Below are 26,880 nucleotides of genomic sequence, written 5' to 3' on the forward strand. Positions count from 1 at the left end.
CTGATTTGTTTTCGGGAGTATAATCTACGGAAACATGGCGTTCAGCGACCGAAAATAGCCGGAAGTTGATCCCTGAAGGGCGTTTACATCATTTCATAGCGACGAGACGCGTGACCAAGGACGTCATGCCTATTCCCTACCAGACAGGAGCCCGTGCATTGTAGCGTCTGCTGACAGAACATGGGGGTGACATGGTGAGGAAGGCATGGCGCTGCAGTGCAGTGGTCGGGCTATAAGGCTGTGCACGATCCTCCATTATGTGTGTGGCCAGGTTTCCTAACTATGCACCTTGTGTTCCCGTGTAGTGTCGCACAGGTTCCATTAGCAGAAGGGAAAAGTGTTCAGCAGACTGTGGAGATCCTCACCCGCAAGCTGGAGCAGCTGGGAGCGGAGAAGCAAGGGACGTTCTTCGTGGACTGTGAGACCTACCACACGGCAGGGACCACTGTGGGCAGCACAGGTATAGTGGGCGGTGTGATCCCGGACACCGCCACCGCCATAGACTTCAGGTCTGTGGGTGACATGTCTGCATCCTGGCCATAGTCACCACATAGCCCGGCCTAAACGTACAGGAGACTCGGGCCTGCCCATGAGCCCGGAGATCGGGGCACCTCAGCTGTCTGTGCAGAGGTGCCAGGATCCCAGTCATTTGTTTAGGAATTCTCACAGAACACAAAGGATCACACCTATATCTGGCCCATCCGACGCCTTGTGTCAGACAGGCCTCTGCACAATCTCAGGATAGGTTCTGTTCACAAAAAAAAGTGTTTGGTTTTTTTGTTGTTCTTTTATTTAGATCCTGAAGTTTTTATGTTAACATTTTCTGAAACTATTTACTTTTTCTTTTTTTACTTGTAAGCATTTTTGGGGGAGGTTTTCTCACATTATTTTAAAGGGGTTGTCCGGTACTTTAAAAAAAAAAATGCCAGTGTGTTTTATTGATAAATGCAACATTCTTTCTAATTACCTTGCGCTGCTGATACCTGCCTGTGAGCGGCGCTATCACTGGCCTCTCACAGGCATCACGTGACCCCCGGCTGCAGCCGGCTCTGACATCTGCTGACGTCACGACAAGTTCAGGCTGCAGCTGAGGGTCCCTCTTCCACGTTCCACCGGTGGATGCTGGGTTATGGGTGGGGTTATTCCCCTGCGTCACACCCAGCATCCACTGCGCGCTCTCCCTGTCCTCATTCACTGGGAAAGCGCGCGGTGGATGCTGGGTGTGATGCAGGGAATAACCCCACCCATAACACAGCAGCCACTGCGGGGACCCCAGCGCTGAGTCACGCCTCATTTGTCGTGGTGTCAGCCGGGGGTCGCGTGATGCCTGTGAGCGGCCACTGATAGCGCCGCTCACAGGCAGGTATCAGCAGTGCAAGATAATTAGAAAGAAGGTTGTATTTATTAAAACACACTGGCATTTTTTTTAAAAGTACCGGACAACCCCTCTAATGAATTGAACACTAGGAGTTTATTTTTAAAGGCGAAACTGCTTACAAAACACTCAAAGATACGCCCAGGCGTTTTCATTCCTTTAGCCTTCCCATTGCCTTCTATTATAAAGTATGAAGCGGTTTTATAGCAGAAAATATCTGAAGAATGGTCAGGTCAGGTCGCTTCTTCTAACCACTTGATGTTTTTGAAGACCTGAAGCTATAATAGAAAAACACTCAAAAAGCCTGAACGTATGAACAGAAATGTAATGGAAAAATAGAGTCCCACGTTTTCTGAGCACTTTTTACAGACAAAAAAAGTGTGAACATACACTTTTTTTTTTTCAAGGAGTTAAAGGAAACCGGTCACCTCAGAAAACACTATTTACTTGCAGGTAAGTAGCATTATAATGCTTTCCTGACGCCTTACTGAAAGTGCAGCTACTGGGAGAAATTAACTTATTTCCTTCCTGCAGCTGCCAGCCTTCAGTCATGGGGACTTTGCATGGAGAGATTACAATCATTGCTCACTACACTTTGGGCGGCAGCTGTAGGTACGTCCCAGCACTGTGACAGCTGGCACTGCAGCACATCTGTGCAGAGCTAGCTGTCAATCAGAGTGGCGTGCTTACAGCTGGCACTAACATTGTAGTGAGCAATGACTGTAATCTCTCCATGCACCCGTCCCCTTGACTAAAAGCTGGCGGCTCCAGGAAGGAAATAAGTTCATTTTCTCCTAAGAGTCAGACTTTCCTTAAGGCAGCCATTAAGCATTGCAGTGCTTTATATCTGCAGACTAACCCTATATCTGCAAGCAAATAGCGTTTCCCAAGATGACATATTCTCCTTAAACAGCGAGTTTTCTGTGCAAAGAGCGAGCGTTTTCTGAAACAGTTTCTCAGAGTTTTGGAGGAGTTTTTCATTTCCTAAAGCAGATGTGAAAGAGGTTTTTTTTCCTGAAATTTTTTTTTTTTTTTTTTTGTTGAACTTTTCTGAATGGACTCCGTTTGATCCCATCAAAACCCGCTTCAAGGAAGTGAAATGAACTTTCTTTTTTTTTTACCAGGCATTTTTCACAACATTAAGAGGAAAAAAAATACTCTAAACTCTAAACATATGAACTGCAAGGTGGTTTTATAGGGAATCTGTTGCTATTAATCTGCAGATATGGAATTAATCTGCAGGTTAATGGCATTGCTAACCTACCCGGTGCCTGCACTTAGCCAAACGCTGCAGGGAGAAAATTAACTTAATTTTCCCTGGCAGTGTTGCGGTTTCAGTCGCAGGGGCGGCGTTGGTTCAGCCACTGCTCTGAGTATACAGAGTGGCGGCTGTAACTGTGTCCCTGGTTCTGACTGACGTTGGCTCTACATTGGCGCCTGCTGTCAGTCCTTGCCTGGGGCGTGGTTACAATCTCCGCTCTCTATATTCAGAGCGGTGACTGAACCAGCGCCGGCGCCTCCCCCGTGAAACCGGAACACTGCGGCGAGAATAAAGTTAATTCTCTCCCTGGAGCGTTTGGCTATGTGCAGGTGCTGGGTTGCGTAATAACGTTATTAACCTGCAGATTAACCCCATATATAGCGTGTTTTCTGGTGACAGGTTCACTTTAAAGTAGAGAGGTATAGGAAGAGTCCTTTAAGAGTTTTTGAGCAGGTTTTTTTTTTTTTTTTTTTTTTTTTTTTTATAGTATACCCGCTTCTCTAAAAAACTGTGTGCACATACCGTATCACTCCCTTCAGCTGTGATAGCTGATCTCCTATGATTAGCTTCATTTATGTAATATCTAATCTGCACAAATAATAAAGATACTGCAAATTATAAATTCACCATGGACTCATTGTTTTGTGCAGATTCTCTCTGCATCATGTGAATGATTTTTTTTAAATACTCTATGTACTTGCATTGGATGCAGTTTGTTTAAAAAAATAAATAAATAAAAACAACAAAAAAACAACTGTGCTCTACACACCCCCCACCCAGATCCTGCACTGAGTCCCGCTGTTCCTGGTGTCAGACAGCCGTATAAATCGGAACGTGTACATGGACTGGCCAGCAGCTCTCGTGAGCGTGACAGCTTCATGTACAGTATTTCTATGCAGCTGTCGGGAGAGCCGCGGCCAGTCTGAGCTCTGTGGTCTGCTCTCGTTCTGATTTATGCGTCCGTCTGACTGCGCCCTTATTGTCTGCAATGCGGACATGTTGAAAATGCTGCAGCCAATCGGTTAGTTCAGGGTGGCTCATGCTGTTTATTCGGTCAGAGCTGCAGCAATGTTGACTTGACACTTGACGTCAGCAATGCAAACAATAATGAGACACCCGGAGTAGCAGTATATACTCAGAGCTGGACCCAAGAAAACCTCTTAAAGGCTGTGTGCCCACTATACGTTTTTCAAGCGTTTTTGCTACAGAATTTCCGCAGCGTAAACGCTTGGTAATCCGTGCCCCATGATCCCCAATGAAAATCTGCATGTTCTGTGCCCATGTTGCGGAATTTTCCGCAGTGGATTTTCCTTGCTGAAAAATCCTCTGCATGTCCATTATTTGTGCGTTTCTGCATGCAGATTTGGGGTCGCAATGCAATTGAAAAATGCAAGTCAAATCCGCATGTAAAAATGCATGTAAAATCCGCAAGCGTTTTTACCGCCAAGAACATGCAGAAACGCTGCAGAAATTTTCTGCATTGTGGGCACATACCCTGAGGCTGCGCTTTTTATTTAAGAAGAGTGGTCTGCCTCTGACTGGTCATTTTTTTTAAAATATCACCTCTTAAAAATGTCATCCCTAAAGGACCTGACTTTCTAGCAAAAGTTAGTTCCAAACTTCCGGGTGGTGGGATGCAAGCATGCAGAGAGGGATCTTGCAACTTTCTGCGGCTTCCACTAGATGTGAAAAATAGATTTCACTCTTTGCACTAACCCATTGCTGCCGCCGTGTACTTTAATTGCGGTTACTGAACGATGACTGCTCCAATGATGTTACCGTTCGTTATAGCCTTAGTAAAGTGTACGGCAGCACTGGGTTAGTGCGAAGAGTGAGGTCTTGTGATAAGACCTGAGATCGATCTCTTTCACAGTGAAGAAGGGTTGAGATCCAACAGCGCAGATGTTCAGAACCAACTTTTGCTAGACAGTCTATTCCTTTAGGGGGACATTTGGGACCACTTTTTTAACAGTTGATATTTGGTAAAAGACCTAGACTGGTGATTATTATTTATTATTATAGCGCCATTAATTCCATGGCGCTTTACATACAGTGCCTACAAGTAGTATTCAACCCCCTGCAGATTTAGCTGGTTTGATAAGATGCAAATAAGTTAGAGCCTTCAAACTGCAAACGAGAGTAGGTTTTATGAACAGAAGCATAAATCTTACAAACCAAAAAGTTATGTTGCTCAGTTGAATTTTATTAAATTTTAAGCATAAAAGTGTGGGTCAATTATTATACAACCCCTATGTTTAATATTTTGTGGAATAACCCTTGTTTGCAATTACTGCTAATAATCGTCTTTTATAAGACCTGATCAGGCCGGCACAGGTCTGTGGAGTTATCTTGGCCCACTCCTCCTTGCAGATCTTCTCCAAGTTATCTAGGTTTTTTGGGTGTCTCATGTGGACTTTATTCTTGAGCTCCTTCCACAAGTTTTCAATTGGGTTAAGGTCAGGAGACTGACTAGGCCACTCCAACACCTTGACTTTTTCCCTATTGAACCAGGCCTTGGTTTTCTTGGCTGTGTGCTTTGGGTCGTTGTCTTGTTGGAAGATGAAATTACGACCCATCTTAAGATCCTTGATGGAGGAGCGGAGGTTCTTGGCCAAAATCTCCAGGTAGGCCGTGCTACCCATCTTCCCATGGATGCGGACCAGATGGCCAGGCCCCTTGGCAGAGAAACAGCCCCACAGCATGATGCTGCCACCACCATGCTTGACTGTAGGGATGGTATTCTTGGGGTCGTATGCAGTGCCATCCAGTCTCCAAACGTCACGTGTGTGGTTGGCACCAAAGATCTCGATCTTGGTCTCATCAGACCATAGAACCTTGAACCAGTCTGTCTCAGAGTCCTCCAAGTGATCATGAGCAAACTGTAGACGAGCCTTGACATGACGCTTTGAAAGTAAAGGTACCTTACGGGCTCTTCTGGAACGGAGACCATTGCGGTGGAGTACGTTACTTATGGTATTGACTGAAACCAATGTCCCCACTGCCATGAGATCTTCCCGGAGCTCCTTCCTTGTTGTCCTTGGGTTAGCCTTGACTCTTCGGACAAGCCTGGCCTCGGCACGGGAGGACTCTTTCAAAGGCTGTCCTGACCGTGGAAGGCTAACAGTAGTTCCATAAGCCTTCCACTTACGGATGATGCTCCCAACAGTGGAGACAGGTAGGCCCAACTCCTTGGAAAGGGTTTTGTACCCCTTGGCAGCCTTGTGACCCTCCACGATCTTGTCTCTGATGGCCTTGGAATGCTCCTTTGTCTTTCCCATGTTGACTATGTCTGAGTGCTGTTCACAAGTTTGGGGAGGGTCTTAAATAGTCAGAAAAGACTGGCAAAAGAGATCTTTAATCCACACATGTGAAGCTCATTATTCTTGGTGCCTGAACTACTTCTTAATACTTTGGGGGGACCAAACAGAATTCTTGTGGTTTGAGGGGTTGAATAATAAATGACACTCTGAATTAACTTTTTACGTTTTAAAAAAAAAACAAAAAAAAAAAAAACAAAATTTGCTGCAGTGCATTTCCCACTTCCAGGCTGATCTACAGTACAAATGTCACAATGCCAAGTTAATTCCGCATGTGTCAACCAGCTAAATCTGCAGGGGGTTGAATACTACTTGTAGGCACTGTATTGGTACTTTTAAGTCACGGCATTTTATCTAAATTCTCCTCAAATCCAAAAAGGCATGAACATAGCTAAATGGGCATGACAGGGGACAAACCTGTTAAGAAGTTAAATCTTTAGCCCCATGGTTTGCATATTGCTATGGGAGCTTTCTCTGGGATGGCATAAACTTGCTGGCAAGTGTTGTAGATTCTATTTACTTGATGCTGGCACATAAGTCGTGTGTTACAGCATTGTCCTAGACTTATATACTGCTGACCTATGCAGATAGTTTATTAATAGGAAAATGGTGGGGTCCCACACCTGGCACAGCTGTGAACATTGTTTAGTGGCCGCTGGTGAGGACTGCAGGTTATCTCTCGTTCACTTGAGTGCGAGACAAATTGCAGAACTCTGAAGTATCCATGAAACAGTTTACACAGGTCCGCTTGGAATACAGTACACATGGGAATATCACCAGAAGCCTCCGTCAGAAATGAAGGGATCACCCCTTGTTAAATGTAACAGTGCCCGATGTAAAATAAAATCTGCATATTCTCATCCCCCTAGACCGGCGCTCTTACAGCAATGTCTGCTACTGCTTGTGTGACTTTGTCATGTGAGTGCTTCAGCTTTACAGCAGTCACTACACATTGATAGAAGCGGCCGCTGAAGATGTTTTCAGCTGAGCGGTGGGGGTGTTGGACTCATAACAATCTTGTATTGATCACTTACATTGGAATGTAAAAGTTTGGGCATTCCTGGTCAAAATTACTGTTGTTTTGAAGAGTTAAGAAAGTTGAAGATGAAATGATCTCTGAAAGGACTAAAGTGAAAGATGACATATTTCCTCTGTATTTTAAGGTAAATATATATATAATTTCATCTTTTACATTTTAAGAATTACAAAAAAAGAAAATGGGCTGATGCAAAAGTTTGTGCACCCTGCATGGTTAGTACGTAACAAACATATAAAAATACTCTGTTGTAAAAAAAAAAAAAAGTAACAGTAAACAGCAAGTGCTAGTAAAAAAGTGATAAAAAACAGGGTATTTGGTTGACACGTTTTTTTTTTGCAAAAAATGTATACTAAGCCGCTCTACCAATGTCAAGGTAACCCACATCAGAGCAGTCCCTAACTGATGTATTTAAAAACTGATCATGTGTATAGCACCTACAGTATATGAGCAGATCTGACAGGTAATGTCCATGTGGACACACTGCAGAGGACAGCATTTATGTGCATGGCCCACAAGGGAGGGGTGGAGACCTCCCTAATCTTGCAAAAGCAAGAAACTAACCCTGCATGGTTAGTACCTAGTCACACCCCCTTTTAAAAGTATCACAGCTTTTTGTAGCGAGAAGTCTTTCAGTTTTTTGTTTGACGGATTTTCATCCTTTCTTCCTTAGAAAATTCTTCCAGTTCTGTGAGATTCCTGGGTCGTCTTTCATGCACTGCTATTTTGAGCTCTAGCCACAGATTTTCAATGATATTCAGATCAGGGGACTTTGAGGGCCATCGTAAAACATTCATCTTGCGCCTTTTGAGGTTGTCTATTGTGGATTTTGTTGTGTGTTTAGGATAATTATCCATTTGTAGAAGCCAACCTATTTTCAATTTCAGCTTTTTTATAGATTGTGTTATGTTTGCATCAAGAATTTGTTGAAATTTCACTGAATCCATTCTTCCTTCTTCCCGTGAAATGTTCCTCGTGCCATTGGCTGCAACACAACACCAAAGCATGATTGACCTTCCCCATGCTTAATGGTTGGTGAAATGTACTTTTCCTGAAATTCTGTGCCTTTTTTCTCCACACATATCTTTGATCATTGTGGCCAAAGAGTTCTATTTTAACCTCATCGGTCCACAGGACTTGTTTCCAAAATGCATCAGGCTTGTTTAGATGTTCTTTTGCATACTTCTGACGCTAAATTTTATGGTGAGGAAGCAGGAGAGGTTTTCTTCTGATGACTCTTCCATGAAAGCTATATTTGTGCAGGTGTCTCTGAACAATGTACCACAACTCCAGCGTCTGTTAAATCTTTCTGAAGGTCTTTTGCAGTCAAGCGGAGGTTCTGATTTGCCCCTAGCAATCCTACAAGCAGCTCTCACTTAAATTTTGCTGGGTCTTCCAGGAAAGGGCAGCTTGAAAACGTTTTGCTATATTCGTATAGCCTTCTTCTGCTTTGTGCGCGTCCACCATTTTCATTTTCAGAGTGCTAGGCAGCTGATTAGAAGATCTCATGGCTGCTGTTTTTTGGCACAACGTTAGAGGAGGATGGGCTTTTATAAAGTTTGGAAATTTACATCACCTAGCCTTTCCTAATGATGATAGTGAACAAGCCATAACTCAAACAGGCTAATTAAAGTCTGAAACCTTGGTCAAAATTATCTAAGCACACAAATCTCCAAGGGTGTCCAAACTTTTGCATCGGCATATGCATATATATATATATATATATATATATATATATATATATATATATATATATATATTTTATATTTAATTTTGCCTAAAATACAAAGGAAATGTGTCATGTTTAACTTTAGGCCTTTTAGAGACCATTTCATCTTCAACTTACTTAACTGTTCACCATAACAGTAATTTTGACCAGGGGTGCCCAAACTTTTACATGCCACTGTATCCTAAGGATAGGTCATCAGTAATATTTATCTGGGGCTGCAATATTGTGAGTAACTGCTGTTTTCTTCCCCTCTGTGTATTGATATGATCTAGGTCAATCTGGGAAACTTCTTTACATCATGCACTGCTCAGAGCACCCTCTCAGTACCTTTGCTCTGTTTGAGAATGGTCCCTGCTTAGTTGCTGACCAGAACCTGGATGTATTGATGATAAAACTAAAAGGATTCTTCCAAAATGCAAAGGCCAACAAGATAGAGACACGTGGCACTCGTTACCAGTATTGTGATTTCCTTATCAAGATCGGTACAGTCACTATGGGACAGAGCGGTCGAGGGATATCTGTGGAGGTACCTTCTTTTTATTTACCGACCAAAAAACCTGCAATGTAGTAGCACGTGCTTAATGTGGCGCAGAAAGTGTGCTAGGTAGTATTTAGGGGGTATAGGTTTAGGTAGTATTAAGGGGTTGTTCCAAGTCACTTAGAAGTTATCATCCATTGATTGGATAAGAGATAAGTAATTGATCACTGGGGTCCCCCTCCAATTTTTGAGAACTGGGCTAGAAGTGCCTAGTCTGAATGGAGTGGAGGTCAAACATGCAATCATCATAGTTACACAGGGCCATCAAGTTCAACCGTTCTCAATCAATTATACATTACCTACCATTGGATCATAATGCCATTTCTTGCCAAACATCTAGCCAATCTGTCGTTACTATCTGTTGCAGTGGTGTCTATGCGACTGATAGCTAAGCGCTGTACTCTGCTTTCTCCTGCAGTTTTATATAGAATGAATGGATCAGAGGTGCGTATTCTTGAATTCTATTGATTGGTGGGGTGTCCCAGCGAGTTTACTGATAGAGGATAACTTAGGGACTTGGAACAACCTCTTTCATACGTCTAATAATTTTGCTATGTGAAATGGTTAAAGAACGCTGCAGTTTGTGAAAAACATAAAGGGAGGTGAGAGTTACAGGGGTTGTCCGGAAGTGGGATGGAAGTGTGCAGTCACTCTGTGACTGCAGACTTTTGAATCCTCACAGTGTGCACACCGCTCCCTGACAGGGTTCTCTGGTGCCGGCTGCGAGAGAGAGCAGTCCCGTGATCGCAAGTGTGCGAGACACTTACATGTGGTCACATGTCGACTAGATGTGCACAGCCTTGTTCAGTTCACTTTTATTAAACTGTTAAGGGAGGGCAATAACCCTTCACGGTTGACCAAGTGAGTGTCAAATTATTAAATTATTATGTTGATTGCAATCCACAGAAAACCAAACGGAAACAATGTTCTGTATTGGGAGGATTCAAAGAATCTCTGATCCCGTTTATTTTGCTTAGCATTTTATATTGTTTTGAGTATATCAAATAGCCAATCAACTCTACAGCCATACTACAATACTATAGGCTAACTGATGTTAGTATAATTATTACGGAAACACATATATGGTCATATTATCATTGTTAGTTTGAAGCACTATGGAAATTTTACAAGGTCAAACCTGGCCTAAACAAGTTAGATAACAGAGTGTCTGACAAAATGTTCTCTTGAGAAAAGGTTAGTGTGAGATAAGTTCTATGGGAAGAGAAAGAAAGAATGTATGTTATGCAAGAAGTGATAATAACATGATTTTAAAGCGAGTAGACAAAATGGAGTTGCTCTAGCATGAGTATCAATATGTCCTCTACAAAACGAGGCTATGCACGTCTAGTCAGCATGTGGCCAGATGTATGCAAACTGCACAATTGCACTAACTTGACCACCCGCTCTCACCGCCGGGACTGGAGAATCCCAACAGCATGTGGCGCGCAATTCTGCCATTGTACTTTATGTTTTAAACTATTCACACTGCTGCACAAAGTGTTAACTTACTTTTGTGGGACAGCTCAATTAAGGCGATATGAAATTTATAACATTTTATTTCTTTTGTACAAGAATTACAAAACATTGTTGTGAAGACCCGGGGTCTTCTGTGGGCGTAATGCTACTCAGACAACACAGGGTGATGGTAAAACAGCATGGCAATACTTTACTGAACCACAAAGCGGACAATAAACACACAGAACAGTCCCATCAAATACCCAGGATGGTACAACATTACACACCCTTCCTTCTCCGCCCGCCTGGGATACAACAGCTGCGACTTTGGAGACTTCCAGGGCCTACGGCCTCAACCAGTGGCCCCCCCCCCGCTTCTGGCGGGCCCCCACAGAGAGAAGGTAGCGGCAAGCTTAGGAAGATGGCAGTCCATCGAGGTACAAGGCCAGGAGACCCGAGGGTCCTAACCTGGCCTCTCCAAGAGTTTCCATGGGTTGCAGGCGACCGGTGGGTCCCTCCTGGCAACCCCAAACAACATATCCATGGGGCCAGGTGACTTCTTACGCATGGTGTAACAAGCTTGTATGTCAGTGCAGCACTGTCGGTTTATAAAGCATTGCAGTGCAAAAAAATATAAAAACAAATATCACAATAATATACAATAGTAACCATAAATATTTTAACAAAAAAAGTACACACATTTGGTCTCACCGCATCCGGAACGGCCCGACCTGTAAAACTGCCACACTGGTTAACCCTTTGAACACCGTAAAAAAAAAAAAAGAAAGTGGAATACGACGCATTCAAAAACACAAATGTAAATAAAAATGGTATCTCTGAAAAGTCATATTGTCTCTCAAAAAACAAGCTGCCATGCAGCTCCATCAGCGGAAAAATAAAAAGGTTATAGCTCTCAGAATAAAGCGATGCAAAAATAATTATTTTTTCTATAAAATTCGTTTTTATTGTGTAAAAGCGCCAAAACATGAAAGAAATTATATAAATGTGGTATCGCTGTAATCATACTGACCGAAGAATACAGCTGCCTTATCAATTTTACCACACGCGGAATGGCATAAAAAAAAAAACAATTCCTGAATTGCTGATTTATGTTCATTTTGCCTCCCAAAAATCGTAATAGAAAGCAATCAAAAAATGTCATTTGCCCGAAAATGGTACCAATAAAAACGTCAACTCGTCCCACAAAACACAAGCGTCACATGACTGTCAACTGAAATATGGAAAAATTATAGCTTTCAAAATATGGGGATTCAGTTTTTGCAATAAAAAGCGTCTTCTAGTGTGTGGCAGCAGCCAAACAGAAAAACCCGATATAAATCTGGTATCGCTGTAATTGCACCGACCCGAAGAATAAACTCGTCTAATCACTTATACCACACGAGGAACGGTGTAAAAAAAAGAAATAAAACAATTCTTGACCTGTTGTTGATTTGTTCGTTCTATTTCCCAAAGATCGCAGTAAGGCTCGGCTGAGCACTTACACCGGTGGAGATGGAACCCCGGCGGAAGATTCCCTATAATGAGGCAGATGGAGGCATTATGAACGCCATAGGAACTGTGATCTGGCGGTGTCCATCTTTTTATTAGGCGTGCATCAAAGTGCCGTTGGATAAAGTTTTTTGTGCACTTCTGAAAAGGACAACGCTGAACGGAAGCTAGAAGGAGTCCAGAGTAACTCTGCTGCCTTATTATTGTGAATTAATCCCTCGGGGGTTTCATCTGAATTGTCACTCAGAGATTTAGATGGATAAATGTGCAGGATAAATGTAATCCCAAAATGTTATGTAAAATGTTAACAAAAGCTTCCACTCAATCCACAAAAAAAGCAAGTCCCCACTCAGGTCCGTCATCTCTTATCAGAAATATAGGGGGCTTCCACGTTACTGGTAGTACAAAGACTATGGAAAAGTGAAATGGCTTCTTGCCCCTCAAGAGATTCTGCTCTCCCAAATGCCCCCCACCCTTCTGAGCCCCACAGTGTGCCTAAACCACATTTCGCATTCACATGTTTGGCATTTCTGTAGCAATGAGAACCCACCTAATTTACGGGTGCGTGTCTCCAGAAGCATGAGCTGGGCACAATGTACTGGCACTACAGCGTACTGGGCACTACAATGGCAGTTTGCAATTTTTACACTGAAACATCCGCTGCTGCTTGTTTCTGAAAAATACCCATGGAGTCAAATTATCAGTACACCTGTAGATAAATTCACAAAGGGGTATAATTTCCAAAATGTGGTCATTTTAGGGGGGGTTCTGCTCTTATCGCACATAGGGGCTCTGTATATGGAGTCTGCATAGTATTCTAGGAAAATCGGCACTCCAGGAGGCAAATTATTTATTAATTATAGCGCCATTTATTCTATGGCGCTTTACATATGAAAGGGGTATACATAGCACAAACAATTACAATAATTTTGAACAATACAAGTCGGCGACTGGTACAGGAGGAGAAGGGACCCTGCCCGCGAGGGCTCACAGTCTACTAGGGATACAGTAGGTGAGGATAGAGCTGGTCGTGCAGCGATGTTGTGAAGCGATGGTTACTGCAGGTTGTAGGCTTGTTGGAAGAGGTGGGTCTTCAGGTTCCTTTTGAAGGTATCCACGGTAGGTGACAGTCTGATGTATTGGGGTAGAGAGTTCCAGAGATGGGTGGGTGCACGGGAGAAATCTTGTATGTGATTGTGGGAAGAGGAAATAAGAGAGGGAGTAGAGAAGGAGATCTTGTGAGGATCAGAGGTTGCGTGCAGGTAAGTACCGGGAGACTAGGTCGCAGATGTATGGAGGAGATAAGTTGTGGATGGCTTTGTATGCCATGGTTAGGGTTTTGAACTGGAGTCTCTGGGTAATGGAGAGCCATTGAAGTGATTGACAGAGAGGAAAGGCTGGGAAATAGTGGGGGGACAGGTGGATTAGTCGGGCAGCAGAGATTAGGATAGATTGGAGGAGTGCGAGAGTGTTGGAGGGGAGGCCACAGAGCAGGAGGTTGCAGTAGTTGAGGCTGGAGATGATGAGGGCGTGCACTAGTGTTTTTGCAGATTCGTGGTTGAGGAATGTGCGGATTCAGGAGATATTTTTGAGTTGGAGTCGGCAGGAAGTGGAAAGGGCTTGGATATGTAGTTTGAAAGAGAGATTAGAGTTCAGGGTTACCCCGAGGCAGCGAACTTGCAGAACTGGGGAGAGTGAGCAGCCATTGACTATGATGGATAGGTCAGATGGGGGGGGGGATTGAGTGAGATGGTGGAAAGATGATGAATTCAGTTTTATCTGTTAAGTTTTAGAAATCTAGCAGAGAAGAAAGGTGAAATAGTGGACGGACATTGTGGGATTCTGGTTAGTAAGGAGGTGATATCAGGTCCAGAGAGGTAGATCTGTGTGTCATCAGCATAGAGGTGATACTGAAAGCCATGGGACTCTATGAGCTGTCCCAGGCCAAAAGTGTAGATGGAGAAGAGGAGGGGTCCTGGGACTGAACCTTGGGGGGACAGAAAGGGGGCGAGATGAGGAGGTGGTGTGTGAGTGGGAGACGCTGAATGTCCTGTCTGTTAGGTATGAAGAGATCCAAGATAGGGCCAAGTTTGTGATGCCGAGAGATGAGAGAGTCTGTAGTAAGAGGGAATGGTCCACTGTGTCAAAGGCAGATGACAGGTCCAGGAGGAGGACAGAGTAGTGTCGCTTGGATTTGGCAGTTTGTAGGTCGTTGATGACTTTAGTCAGGGGAGTTTCAGTGGAGTGATGCAGTCAGAAGCCAGATTGTAAGGAGTCAAAGAGGAGGTGGGAGGACCGTTCAGAATGGACGTGTTGTTCCAGTAGTTCTGAGGCATAGAGGAGAAGAGATATGGGGCGATAGCTAGTCAGAGAGGATGGGTCAAGGGAGGGCTTTTTGAGGATGGGTGTGATTGACACATGTTTGAAGCATGAGGGGAAGACACCAGTTGTTAGTGACAGGTTGAAAAGGTGGGTTAGGGTTGGGATGAAGGCTGTGGAGAGGTTAGGGATGAAGTGGAACGGGATTGGGTCAAGTTCGCTGGTGGTGAGGTGTGATTTTGAGAGTAAAGAGGAAACTTGATCGTCCGTAATGGTGGAGAAGCTGGTTTTGAAGGAGGAAGGTTGAGTAGATATGAGGAGGGGCACTCTGTTCTTCCCGAGTCTCAACATATGGCTAAGCAGTACTGTAAAGCCACATATGGGGTATTTCTATATTCAGCAGAAATTGTGGGACACATTTTGGTGCCATTTTTACATGTGAAAATGTAAAATCTGGGGCTAAAACTAAATTTTGGTGGTAAAAATGTAATTATTTTTTCTTCACTGCCCAATGGTATAAAATTCTGTGACATGCCTGTGGTGTCAATATGACCACTGCACCCCTGGATGAATTGAACCCCTGGAGGGTTCAAGGCGCTCACTACACATCTAGATACATTCCTTGAGGGGTCTAGTTTCCAAAATGGGGTCACTTTTGGGCGGTTTCTACTGTTTAGGCACATCAAGGGTTCTCCATAAGCGACATAGTATCCGCTAATTATTCCAGCCAATTTTGCGCTCCAAAAGTCAAATGGCGCTCCTTCCCTTCCAACCCCTGCCGTGTGCCCATACACTAGTTTTCCTCCACTTATGAGGTATCGGAGTACTCAGGAAAAATTGCAAAACAAATTTTGGTGTCCATTTTCTCCTATTACCCTTGTGAAAATAAAAAAAATGTGGGTGTAAAGTAACATTTTTGTGAAAAAAAGTTAAATGTTTATTTTTTTTCTTCCATATTGCTTCAGTTCATGTGAAGCACCTAAAGGGTTAATATGAATGTGGTTTTGAGCACCTTCAGGGGTGCAGTTTTTAGACTGGTGTCACTTTGGGGTATTTTCTGCCTCAACGTCACTTGAAATGTGATGTGGTCCCTCAAAAAAAAAAATAGTTTTGAAAATTTTGGTGGAAAAATTAGAAATCGCTTGTCAACTTTTAACACGTCTAACAAAAAATAAATTGTTTAAAAAAATTGTGCTGATGTAAAGTAGACATGTGGCAAATGTTATTTATTAACTATTTTGTGTGACATATCTCTGAATCAAGGGCAAAAAAATTAAAAGTTTGAAAAATTCTAAATTTTTTACAAACTTCCTATTTTTTTTCACAAATAAACACAAGTCATATCGAACAAATTTTACCACTATCAAGAAGTACAATGTCATGAAAAAACAATCTCCGGATCCGTGGGATCCATTGCAGCGTTTCAGAGTTATTACCTCATAAAGTGACAGTGGTCAGAAATGTACAATTTGGCCTGGTCATTAAGGTGAAAACAGGCTCAGGGGTGAAGGAGTTAAAGAAGTCCTCAATGCTGAGAAATTCAAATACTTTTCCATTATGCAATACCATCAGGGAGACATCTGACTCCAGATTTATTCTGCAGCAGAATAACAACCCCAAATATAGAGCCAGTGTCATCAAAGAAAATATGTCAGCAGGTTTTTGCTATGTAATCTGAAGACACCAGGAGGTAGAGACCTGAGACGCATTGTTCAATAATGTGTCACTTATGAACCTGTGTGGTGGTGGTTATTTTTTTTTTAATCAGATTCTTATTAAACATTTTTCAAATAATTACAACCACGGGGAACGTCTTCCCGAATAAATCACATATAAAAACAGAAAAGATAACCCCCCCCCCCTCCCCTTCCCTCCCTTTTGAAACACAAGTCCTGGAACTGTTTTTATATAGGAAGATTAAAGAGTATCTTCCTATACCATATTTTTCCATATATGCAGATTAGACGAAGGACTAGAATTACACTGATGAAGGACCTGCCGACGTCAGCTTCGCGTGACCCGTCACATGACTATGACGTCAGCGCAGGTCCTTCAGTCCATCGCGAACTGCCGACATGCGAGGCGGGCCGCCAGAAGGTAAGTATATATTTATTTTTTATTTTATTCTTTTTTTTTCACAGGTTCTATGGTACCTGGGTCTGGATGAGAGTCTCCTCTTCTCTAGGCCTTGGTACCATCCTTACATTAGAATGCATGGAATGCACATCTACATATACAGTGATGCGTAATCCATGCGTTCTAATGCAAGTCAATGGCGGCGAAAACGCAGCACTTCCGCAAAATAATGGGTAGTGCTGCGTTTTTTTCAGCAATGATAAACCCCAGCGGAAATTTCCGCAGCATGTGCACGGCACATGCGGATTATCATTGGGGAACATGGCAGGCCTTCTACCATGCGTATTTTAAGCGTTTCTGCAGTGTCTTTTCCGCTGCGGAAACGCTTAAAAAACGCATCGTGGGCACACAGCCTAAAAGTTTATCGTTCCCTCTCTACACCTATACTTTCTGTTTTTACACTTCTCTGCATGCACTGTGGTACCTCAAACAGAATGTCATCAAGGGACTGCAGTCACTCTTCCGCTGCCCTGAAAGGAGACATCATCAGGAGGCTGGCGCGGCGGTCTCTCCCCACAGCTGCTTTTTCTACCCGAAAACAGAATGGCATCAGTGATGTCCATTTCAAGGGCTTGTTTAGTATGTGTTGTGCGGAGCATGTGCTGGTTGTAAATTCTGACACATGCTCAGTATGCTTTCTCTGCTAGCCGTGCTCCCTCCCTTTCAATGTGCACTTGTAAAACACTCCCTCACTGGCTTTAATTAAAAATAACGAGCTAGTGAGGGAGCGCGTTGTCATTGCACATTGAAAGGGAGGTAGTGTGGTAACCAGGGAGGGCATACTGAGCACATGGCAGAATCGACATATGCTCAGCACAACAGAGAACAGACCAGCGCTTGAAGGAGACATCATTGATGACATCCCGTTTCAGGGCTGAAAAAAGCAACAGTGGAGAGTGACCGCAGCACCAACCCTCTGATAACTTCCTATCTAAGGACACGTTCAGTATTTGGTCAGTATTTTACCTCAGCATATGTAAGCCGAAACCAGGAGTGGAACAATCAGAGGAAAAGTATAATGGAAACACGTCACCACTTCTGTACTTATCACCCACTCCTGATTTTGGCTTACAAATACTGAGGTAAAAAACTCACCAAATACTGAACGTGTGAATACTTGAGGTTCCACTGTGCATGCTGGGAGGCTTAATCAAAACCTCATCGGAAATGTAAAAATAAGAAGTATGTATAGAGAGGGAATGATAGCAAATGTTTAATTCACGTAAATTCTAAAAGTGCTTTTAGAATTAGATAGACATTAAGTATTAGGTTGGCTTACTATTTGGTTTCTGACAACCCCCTTTAACTTTTTACAGTACTATAGATATACACTCCTCAACATTGAAATTTCAATACCAAGAACGAAGAGTCATGAAATCAAATGATGAACAAATGGAAATAAAATTTTCAGAACATCTTGATTTTTTTCATTATTGAGTATGAACACCATGCACAGAGATCACATGCCTTGGCTGCTATCAATGTGGTTATTAATGGTTGTCTGAAGAATGTTCTGCCACGCTGAATGCCCTTGGGCACACAAATCATCAAGATCTGCTGCTGGCAGCTCCCTTTACAATTGCCAACCAATGACGTCCCAGATGTGGAGACCAGTCTGGAGATGCTGCAGGTCATGGTAGCACGTTTAGACCAGGCGGACTGCTCTCAGTAACACACAAGCAACATGTGGCCCAGTGTTCTCGTCTTGAAAAACTGCTCCTGTGACACTTTAGAGAAATGGCCTCACCACTGGTTCCACCACCAAAACAATGTAATGCCGAGCTGTTAGTTTACCTGGAAAGAAGACTAGAGGGGTCTGGCTACTGTACACTGTCACCTCATACCATAATCCCATGAAGTAAGACTGGTGTGACATTCCCTTGTGAAGGCTTCTTCTGGCTTTGCCCACATAGTGTCGAGACCAATTTCCGGATATCATTGTGCTTCGACAAAAGTGAGACTCATCACTGAAAAAGATGGATCTTCTTTCCTGCCAACAGTCTCCCATCTGTTGACCATGTGGGGAACACCACGAAGAGGCCTTCACAAGGGGACGTCATGCAAGTCCTACTCCCAGGATTATGGTGTTTGATACTGTATGGTAGCCGGACAACTCCAGTCTTGATTATAATTACACAAACGGCTCACTATTACATTTATTTGGTCTTGGAACCAGTGGTACGGCCATTTCAGGTGTCCTAGGAGCTGTTTTTCAACATGACAACACCAGGCTGCTTGTTCGTGCTACTGGGAGAAGCTTGTGTGGTATAAACGAGCTACCATGGCCTGCAGTATCTCCAGACTGGTCTCCTATTTGAGCTAATTTGGGACGTCATTGGTCATCAATTGAAAAAGGTGCTTCGAGCAGCCGATCTAGATGAATTGTGTGCCTAACTGCATTCAACGTGGTAGAATATCTCTCAGACAGTTAAAGGGGTTAGCCATAACTTTGATTCATTTTTTTTCCTTTGAGGCTAAGAACTTACAGGCAGGTAATTTCTAACTAAAAATATGAAATCGCATAACACCGAAACCATGGAGTATATAAAGAGACAATAATCCCTCAAAAAGTGGGGAACTTCCAAATACATAAAAGCTGCAAAATAATGGAGTAATAACCCCCAAAATAGAACCATAATTAAGCACCATCCATTGTGAAGATGTAAAGGTACAAAATATCAATTTTTATTACAAATGTCAAAAAGATCTAAAGCAATGTACATAACAATGGACGGACAATATATATAATTACATAATAAAACTGGTAGGTTAGTGGTGAGGACACACAGAAAAAGACATCTCCAAGGACAATGATGTATATAATCAATAGGCACACGGGTAGCTAAAAGTATATCCATATACATGTTCATTAATGAGAATGCAAAACACTTCCCAAAATCCAAGAACAATGATGGGCAGTAATGTAGTATGGCCACAAGATAATGCCAAAGTAAAGAACAGTGTTCACATGATAATCTTATCACAGTATTGAACAAGGGTAAAATAGTCCCAAGGATGCCGACCACTATAATTGAAAATGGTCACCTAAAGCGTTGCAGTAGGGGCTTGCCCATATAATCAATTGTTCTGGTGCACGTCAGCAGCTCCACCCAGACATTTGATTTTTTTTTTTATAGTTTTAAACTCTGGTTCTAACAGATGCAGCAGGAGTAGAGCTATTACTGTTAACTCCTGCTGTAGGTGGCACAGACAGCACGCCGCTGCCCTGCTGTGTAAATTTTAATCTGCACAAGTATGTGTATATGTGTGTGTATGATATACATAATGCAAAACTAATTTTCTCCACTTTTGTCTTTCCAAGGTGGACTACTGCCCTTGTGCTGTGCCAGGGGACTGCTGGAATCTAATGGTGGAGTTCATGCAGAGTTTTATGGGTAGTCACGCACCTACTGTTCCCCCAGTTTTCAGCTCCAAACATGACACACTATATACACCCGCAGACACTATGGTGCAGTACATGGAGCTGCTTAACAAGATTCGCAAGCACCAGCAGGGCACAGTGACTGGTATGAGATTATGAGAGTGGAAAGGTTGGACTTTGCTCCATTCACAACAAGGAGCTTTTGTGTCAGAGGATATTTAGTACATTGGAAAGAAGCTAGACCATGGATATTCACTTAAGCTGAAAGAATGGCTTCGTAAAGATGTGCCTGCAAATTTCTTCACTTAGCAGCCTTTAAGAATTGCTGGAAAAAAGTCAGGCAACATTAGAGAAGGCGTACAGGACATCTTGTTGGCATAATTGTACATCAGTGCAAAAAATGAACAAAGTTAGTAATCCCGTGATAGAAAATAATGTTTCATAAATGTTATCTATGGTCTTGCATCAATGTTTCAAGGGAACCTGTCAGCAGGTTTTTAGATCCCAAACTAACGTCATCTATGTAAAGTCCCTGTAATGTTGATTATATCCATACATTTTGTTTTATAAGTCCATATCTTCGTTTTATAGAAATCCAACTGTGAAGTTTTATGCAAATGAGGCTTGGCCCTTCACTTACAGTTCTCTTTCGCCTCTCCCTCTTTTCCCTGCTTGTTTGCTGTAAGTGACTGACAGGTCACTCTTCTCTCTGACCTGCTCCTGCGTCCAAGGTCTCGCTCTAGCGTCATTATCCCTGAAGGCAAACATTCCCGCAATGTCATCAGGGCCTTACTGTGCATGTGTTGCACCCAGGAATAATGGTGCTTATGCTAGATCTCGGGCACGGGAACAGGTCAGAGAAAAGTTACCTGTCAGTGACTGACTATAGGCGGGCAGGGAAAGAGGGCGGAGAGCTCTAAGTGCCAATGGATTTTAATCAAACGGAGACACGGACTTATAAAACCAAAGTATGGACGTCATGAACATTACAGGGACTTGCCATTCATTTGGGGTCTAGAAACCTGCTGACAGCTTTGTTTTATTTTCTTTTGAAGGTTTAAAAATGAACAGATCGTCATTATGAGGTCCTGTATTTTTATATGGCCTGTTCTACTTTCTATAGGGCCTGCCTTCATTAAGAATGGCCAGTCTTAATGAAGTTAGTGCTTTAGTAAGATTCTATATTCATTAAGTTGTCACTTCATGACATGTCACTGCAGTGGCATAAATTACATGAAAAATGTACGCCAGTCCCTGACTGAAGTGGCAAAAATTTTGGTGAATTTGCCAGGTGGGCTTCTCCCCATCTTCTAGACTGGTGTGAAAAAAGCAAAAAAGTTGAAACATTTTTGTGCAACTTCAAGTTGAGCAAAAATTTAGCAACAATTCCAGGTGATTTATGCCAGAATTTTGTATTAAACACCTTGATGGATGGGGCCAATAAACTATTGATAAGATGTAAACAGGCGCATGATATGCGTTGGGCTTAAAATAATAACTCAAACCCTTATACAGCTCCTAAGGGAATTTGAGCCAAAAGAGCCTATTTTGGCATTCATTTGTCTAGTTTACGGCTTTAGGATGATTTTGCTGAATTATCTCGATTTGTTTTTTTCAAAATGTATGCAATGTTTATCTGTTTTGATCTGTTCTACTGTTACAGGTAAAATAAAGTAGAGGGTCAATACATGGTGCACAGGTATTACTACGGTAATTTAGTTACATTTTTGCAATGCTGTATTCTTAATGCAAAGCTGTAGGTGAGTAGGATATTATAAAAGACCAAACAAAGGAGTTATCCAAATAAGGTAACTGCTTCTCAAACAATAGACATCCTGTTGATCTTTATAGGTATACATACACTATGTATCAGCACCCTGCAAAGATTATAAACATGAATTCTACTATTGCTTTATTTATTAATGAGGTTTTTACAGGACATGTTAATCAAAGATTGTATGCCCATCTGCCAGTGACAATGCAACCTCCTTACAATGGGACCTTATATTAAAGTCTTCCCCCTATAGATGTGCGTAGGCATAAATATCTACTGGAGAATAAAGGGATCCAGCTATACTTTGTTCTAATTGGACAGCTGGTGGATCAGGTGCTCAAACGTATGAGATGGCTACACTCCCAAATGTGGATTGCAGAAAGTATAGAAACTGGCCAGCACTACCTGTAGCTCAATTATTGTAATGCTATGTTGGTTGTGGCTAATGTCTATATTTTGTACATAGAAGGCTTTGGGTATCTTCAAGGTTCACACAACCTATTCATCCATTCTTTCTGTTTTTAATTAGCATAAAGCATAGCTGGATCCTATTCTTTGCCAGTTAACTGGTGGGTTGTGGAACTAACATTCGTATAATACCGGTACTGGAAAAAAAGGTACCGGTGTCCTCAGTATTTTGGATCAGTGAGCCATCAGTGTGTCATCCGTTTTTTTTCCAGTATGGCTTAAGAGAAATAAATTCCAAAGCTTCTTCTATGCTTTACAATGTTAAACACGTACAGCACATGGATGCCATGCGTGTGCTGTACGTGTTTTCACGGACCCATAGACTTGTATTGGCCCTTGTCATCTGTGCTGCTGATAAGAAAATGGACATGTCTCCATGTGGTTTGTACGGACACACAGTCCATGCCAACACACAGACATGCGTGCATAACATAGATTATAATAGGTTTGCATCTGTAAAAAAGACACATGATATTTTTATTGCTAACACAGACATGTGAAGAGGGACTAAGAGAGGTGAGTTTTTAGTATAGTATTCCACCTATAGAAGGTCACCGTGACGTTTGCAGATGGGCTCACACGGTTTGATCAAAAATGTGCCTTAAAGGAAACCTGATACCTGCTGCCTTTGTTTCAGCAAGGAAGTAACAGGACACTAGCTCTATCATTCCAGCCCGGTATGTTTTACTAAGAAACTCTGCTACATTTCAGTGAAAACATACATTTAAAAGCCAGTGACTTCAAAGACTAGTCCTAAAGGCCAGCTTTTTCCTGTCCTCCACCCTTTGCATGACCAGTCTTTAACTGTGTGTTTATAGGAAGAGACCTGTCACTCAAGAAGCATGGCATAGCTGCCCAGAACTAGTGTCTTGGTTTAGTCACCCAAACTGCATGGTCTGTGGCTGAAGTTTGTGTATATGTTTCCTCTGAAAAGCTGCAATGAGGCTGAACTAATATAACCAGTGTCTGATACATGTGACTTGGGCTGCATGTAGCTGCTGTCATATTTCTTGTTAAGAATCTTGCATGTTTGTTTTGTTTTCTTCTTCACGTGTAGCAATAGTGGAATCCCCGCTTCCTCCTGGTCATGTTACTCGTATAATGCTAATTGTCTTTTCAGGGAGGAAGAGGGCTAGAACTCTAGTGCCACCTACAGGAAGTAGCAATCCTAAAAGTCAGTAGTGATCCTTTAAAGAGCCTTGTCACATGACTTAGGATAAAAAGCCAAGACCAGAAACTCAATTTGCAGACACTGTGTTTCGAAGTACTGCTCCTCGTCAGTGCAAAGTGCGAGTTCTGGTTTGGCTAGATGAGAGGCGTCAGACCGGTATCTAGGGGTAATATTCGTATAATGCTGTCACAATAAAGGAAGATTTTATGGATGGTGAGTGCCACTTGAGTTTTCTACACTTGAAGTCTTACTACTTTGAGTAGTAAGTTGAGCATCACAATTCCAATGGCTGCAGTGTATGTCCTGGGTCTCATTAGGAGATTTTCCAGTAGTGCCGGATTTCCCCCTTTTTTACACTCATGTGACTGTTCTTTGCTGAAGCACCGCAAGGAAATGTGTCTGCAATTTCAGCCACATGATGATAACTGGCATTAGGCAGCCAGGTGCACACACTAATTTGGCCATGACTGGCCAACAATGCTACAGCCTGAGACTGCATTAGTCGGAGGTTGTCACGGTCACATTTAATTGTTGCTTTCTACTTTGTCCAGTCTGTCCTATGTCATGTACAGTTGTAGGCGGCTGATTCATGCACCGCACTATGTTAGGCAGGGCGACCCCCTGCATCTGGCAATTGCTGTCTTGCATTTGTTTCCCTCCAGATCCCAATGCATCTAAAAATCTGACAGTTTATTGGCATCTGCTTTCCTGAAAAAAAACTGATTTTCACTTCTACATGATATACTGCGGGGTATCCCGCACAGTGCACTTGAAAAAGATCCCCCATCTGCTCAATATGTGGTGGTAAATACTGGTGAAAATAAAGTTTTTTGTGAAAGTGCATGACACACTTTGCTGTGAAAACAAACCGTGTAGCATGCATAGTAACGTAGGTTGAATAAAGACCTAGGTCCATCAAGTTCAATCTTCCTCTCCCAATTGTACATTTTGTCTAATTTAACTGTAACCAAAAACAAAACATAAAGTAACTAGTCTCTCTGATCTTGTCAAAATAAGACATCCAGAGGCCAATATGAAAACTGCGATAAAAAATTATCGACTGTTCTATTAAGCGACATGGATCTCCACCAATAAATCATCCAAATATGTTTTCTGTAACCTTAGGTACGCTTTTTAGAAAAAGAAAGGAGTGCTATTTGTTGTTGATATAGTCAGATCAGGGGGAACTTGAATTAGAAGATCTTGGGCATTATCTAAGGCCAGCCTTACATCTGAGAGTCATGCACGCACCGCAATGTACTGATCAGTCATGGGTCTCCTAGCTAAAACTCAGTAATCTCATAGGGGTATATGAGGCTGGTGCATTCGAGTCAGGAGATCCCCAGTTGGTCTGGAAATCAAGATAAATACAAAGACCATGAAGTTTGGACTTGTGAAGCCAGCCTTACTGTGAATAAGCCTCCGATGCGTAAAACCTTACAAAAGCCACATTTGGCTTTGCAGAAGGACAGACGCCCAGACTGTCTCAAGCAGAGCCTTCACTTTAATAATAAGCCACTCTAATCTCCATGTCACTTACTACTTTTCATAGCAATTAGGCGCTATAGATGTTTTATTGGGCAATGCCCCTAGGTAGAATCCATGCAAACATGTTTTATCAGTTTAGGTTGGAGATTACTATACAAATGCATGTATGATGACCCAGGGCCATAAAACCTGCAGAAGAGTTCTGTAAACCTATCGACTGGCTAACTTCCATCAACACCTCAGAAACAACAACCATTCCTGGATCGGGAGGGAATTCTTAGTGAACTCTACCTATGTGAACCTTCTGCTCATATATTAAGCTGCGATGATTGAGAGAAGACTTACAAAAATAGACACAACATGCCCATGTCTATATTTTGGCTCCTATTGGAACATTACTGGCTGCTCATCACATAAAGGTATTGATAACTTGGTTATTTGCTATGCCAATTCTGAACGCTGGTGTAGCTTGAACTTGAGATACTGTACTTAATTTGTGAGCTTCGGTGTGTGGCCACAGAGTACGTAACTTAAAAGCATCTGCAGATTTCATTGTATTGGGAAAATGAAGCATAAATTGAAATGCTGTGGATTTTAAATCGGCAGTGCGAGTTAATTTCCTCTGTATTGTCTGAAGTGTGTGGCTAAGATTTCTTAAGATCTCATCCACTTAACTGGTACTATATTGGGGATGATTTTCCACATGCAAATTCTTTGTGGTTGTACCCATGATGGTCACTTTTGAAGGCCATTAGGATGATAATGTGTTGGTTGCTTGGACCCCTAATGATCCTTAAAAAGGGGCTCTGCAGTATGTTTGAATGGAACGGTGGTAGAGCTAGTACACCACTCTATTCATTGCCTATGGAATTGACATGGCCAAGCAGAGTTCAGCGATCTCCAACAACTCCCGAGACAATGAATGGAGTGGTGGTGTGCTAGCCCAGCCCATCCGCCAATCAAAGGGGACACTAAGTAGCCCTATGCTTAGGATCCGTGCCTTCTCCCACCCGCCACCCCTTCCATAGGCTTTTAAAGCAACAAATGTAATTTGATCCTTCAACCAATGCACCATTGATATAGGGCACTGTATAGCCCTGCTCTTAGGATCTCTGTTTTTTTCTTCACCCGCCATCCATAGGCTTTTATGGTTGATTGGAGAGTGAATGATCACTGCAAGAGACAGAGAGTGGCTAGTGGGGAAATGGACATTTCTTATCTAAAGATGTACTGTTGACCTATGAAAATAAATAGTTAATGATTAAAGGGGTTAATCTTTTATTAAAACATTATAAAGCTTATGTGAAATTAAGAAATTTTATAATTTACTAGCTATTCAAAATCTGCTCTCTTGCTGAGCTGCTGCATATGGTCATTCGACCTCCAGATCCTTCCTTCCTGCTACAGTCTGTTCTAAGATCAGAGTACAGAGATTTTCTGTCTGTGCTTTGAACAGAACACAGCCTGTCAGTCAAGCACAGCTCTGAATACTGGAGACCCATGTTCCTGCATGGTGAGATACAGCCATTACACAGTACGCAGCAGGAGTACATGTATAAGATTATCACAAGATTTTTTAACACATCCAATTGTGGAACTAATTTTTATTCCAAGATCTACTAATTGAAATGTACTTTGTTCGTGGGAAAACCCCTTTAATAAAGATTTTAATAGATACAACATGGTATAATTTCACTATTCTGCCATACTAAATTCCTATCTCGTGTCTTAACAAAATATCTGTTAATTACTATATGGTGTGCACAACCCTTTTTTTATATACAGTCATATGAAAAAGTTTGGGCACCCCTATTATTCTTAAGCTTAATGTTTTCTAAAAATTGGTGTTTTTGCAACAGCTATTTCAGTTTGATATATGTAATAACTGTTGGACACAGTAATGTTTCTGCCTTGAAATGAGG

The 26,880-nt window shown here is 42.3% G+C and overlaps 1 protein-coding gene across 3 annotated transcripts; it reads left to right on the forward strand.

Moving 5' to 3' along the window:
* The first annotated feature begins 27 nt into the window (after nt 1-27).
* Nucleotides 28-26,797, forward strand: MED20 (mediator complex subunit 20). Of its 3 annotated transcripts, none has more exons than XM_073666718.1 (4): nt 28-194; nt 306-460; nt 8,991-9,244; nt 12,185-15,383. In XM_073666718.1, the coding sequence occupies exons 1-4, from the start codon at nt 181-183 to the stop codon at nt 12,203-12,205; spliced, it is 444 nt and encodes a 147-aa protein (XP_073522819.1). In that variant the 5' UTR covers nt 28-180; the 3' UTR covers nt 12,206-15,383. The 3 variants fall into 3 exon arrangements, with proteins under 3 accessions (XP_073522819.1, XP_073522810.1, XP_073522809.1); XM_073666709.1 differs by lacking the exon at nt 12,185-15,383 and adding an exon at nt 19,998-26,796 and having other exon boundaries at nt 32-194; XM_073666708.1 differs by lacking the exons at nt 28-194; nt 12,185-15,383 and adding an exon at nt 19,998-26,797 and having other exon boundaries at nt 283-460.
* Nucleotides 26,798-26,880: the final 83 nt, after the last annotated feature.

Source organism: Phyllobates terribilis, unplaced genomic scaffold (genome assembly GCF_046119375.1).
Source record: "Phyllobates terribilis strain yellow unplaced genomic scaffold, ASM4611937v1 Scaffold_2__4_contigs__length_985480577, whole genome shotgun sequence".
NCBI classification, from domain to species: domain Eukaryota; kingdom Metazoa; phylum Chordata; class Amphibia; order Anura; family Dendrobatidae; genus Phyllobates; species Phyllobates terribilis.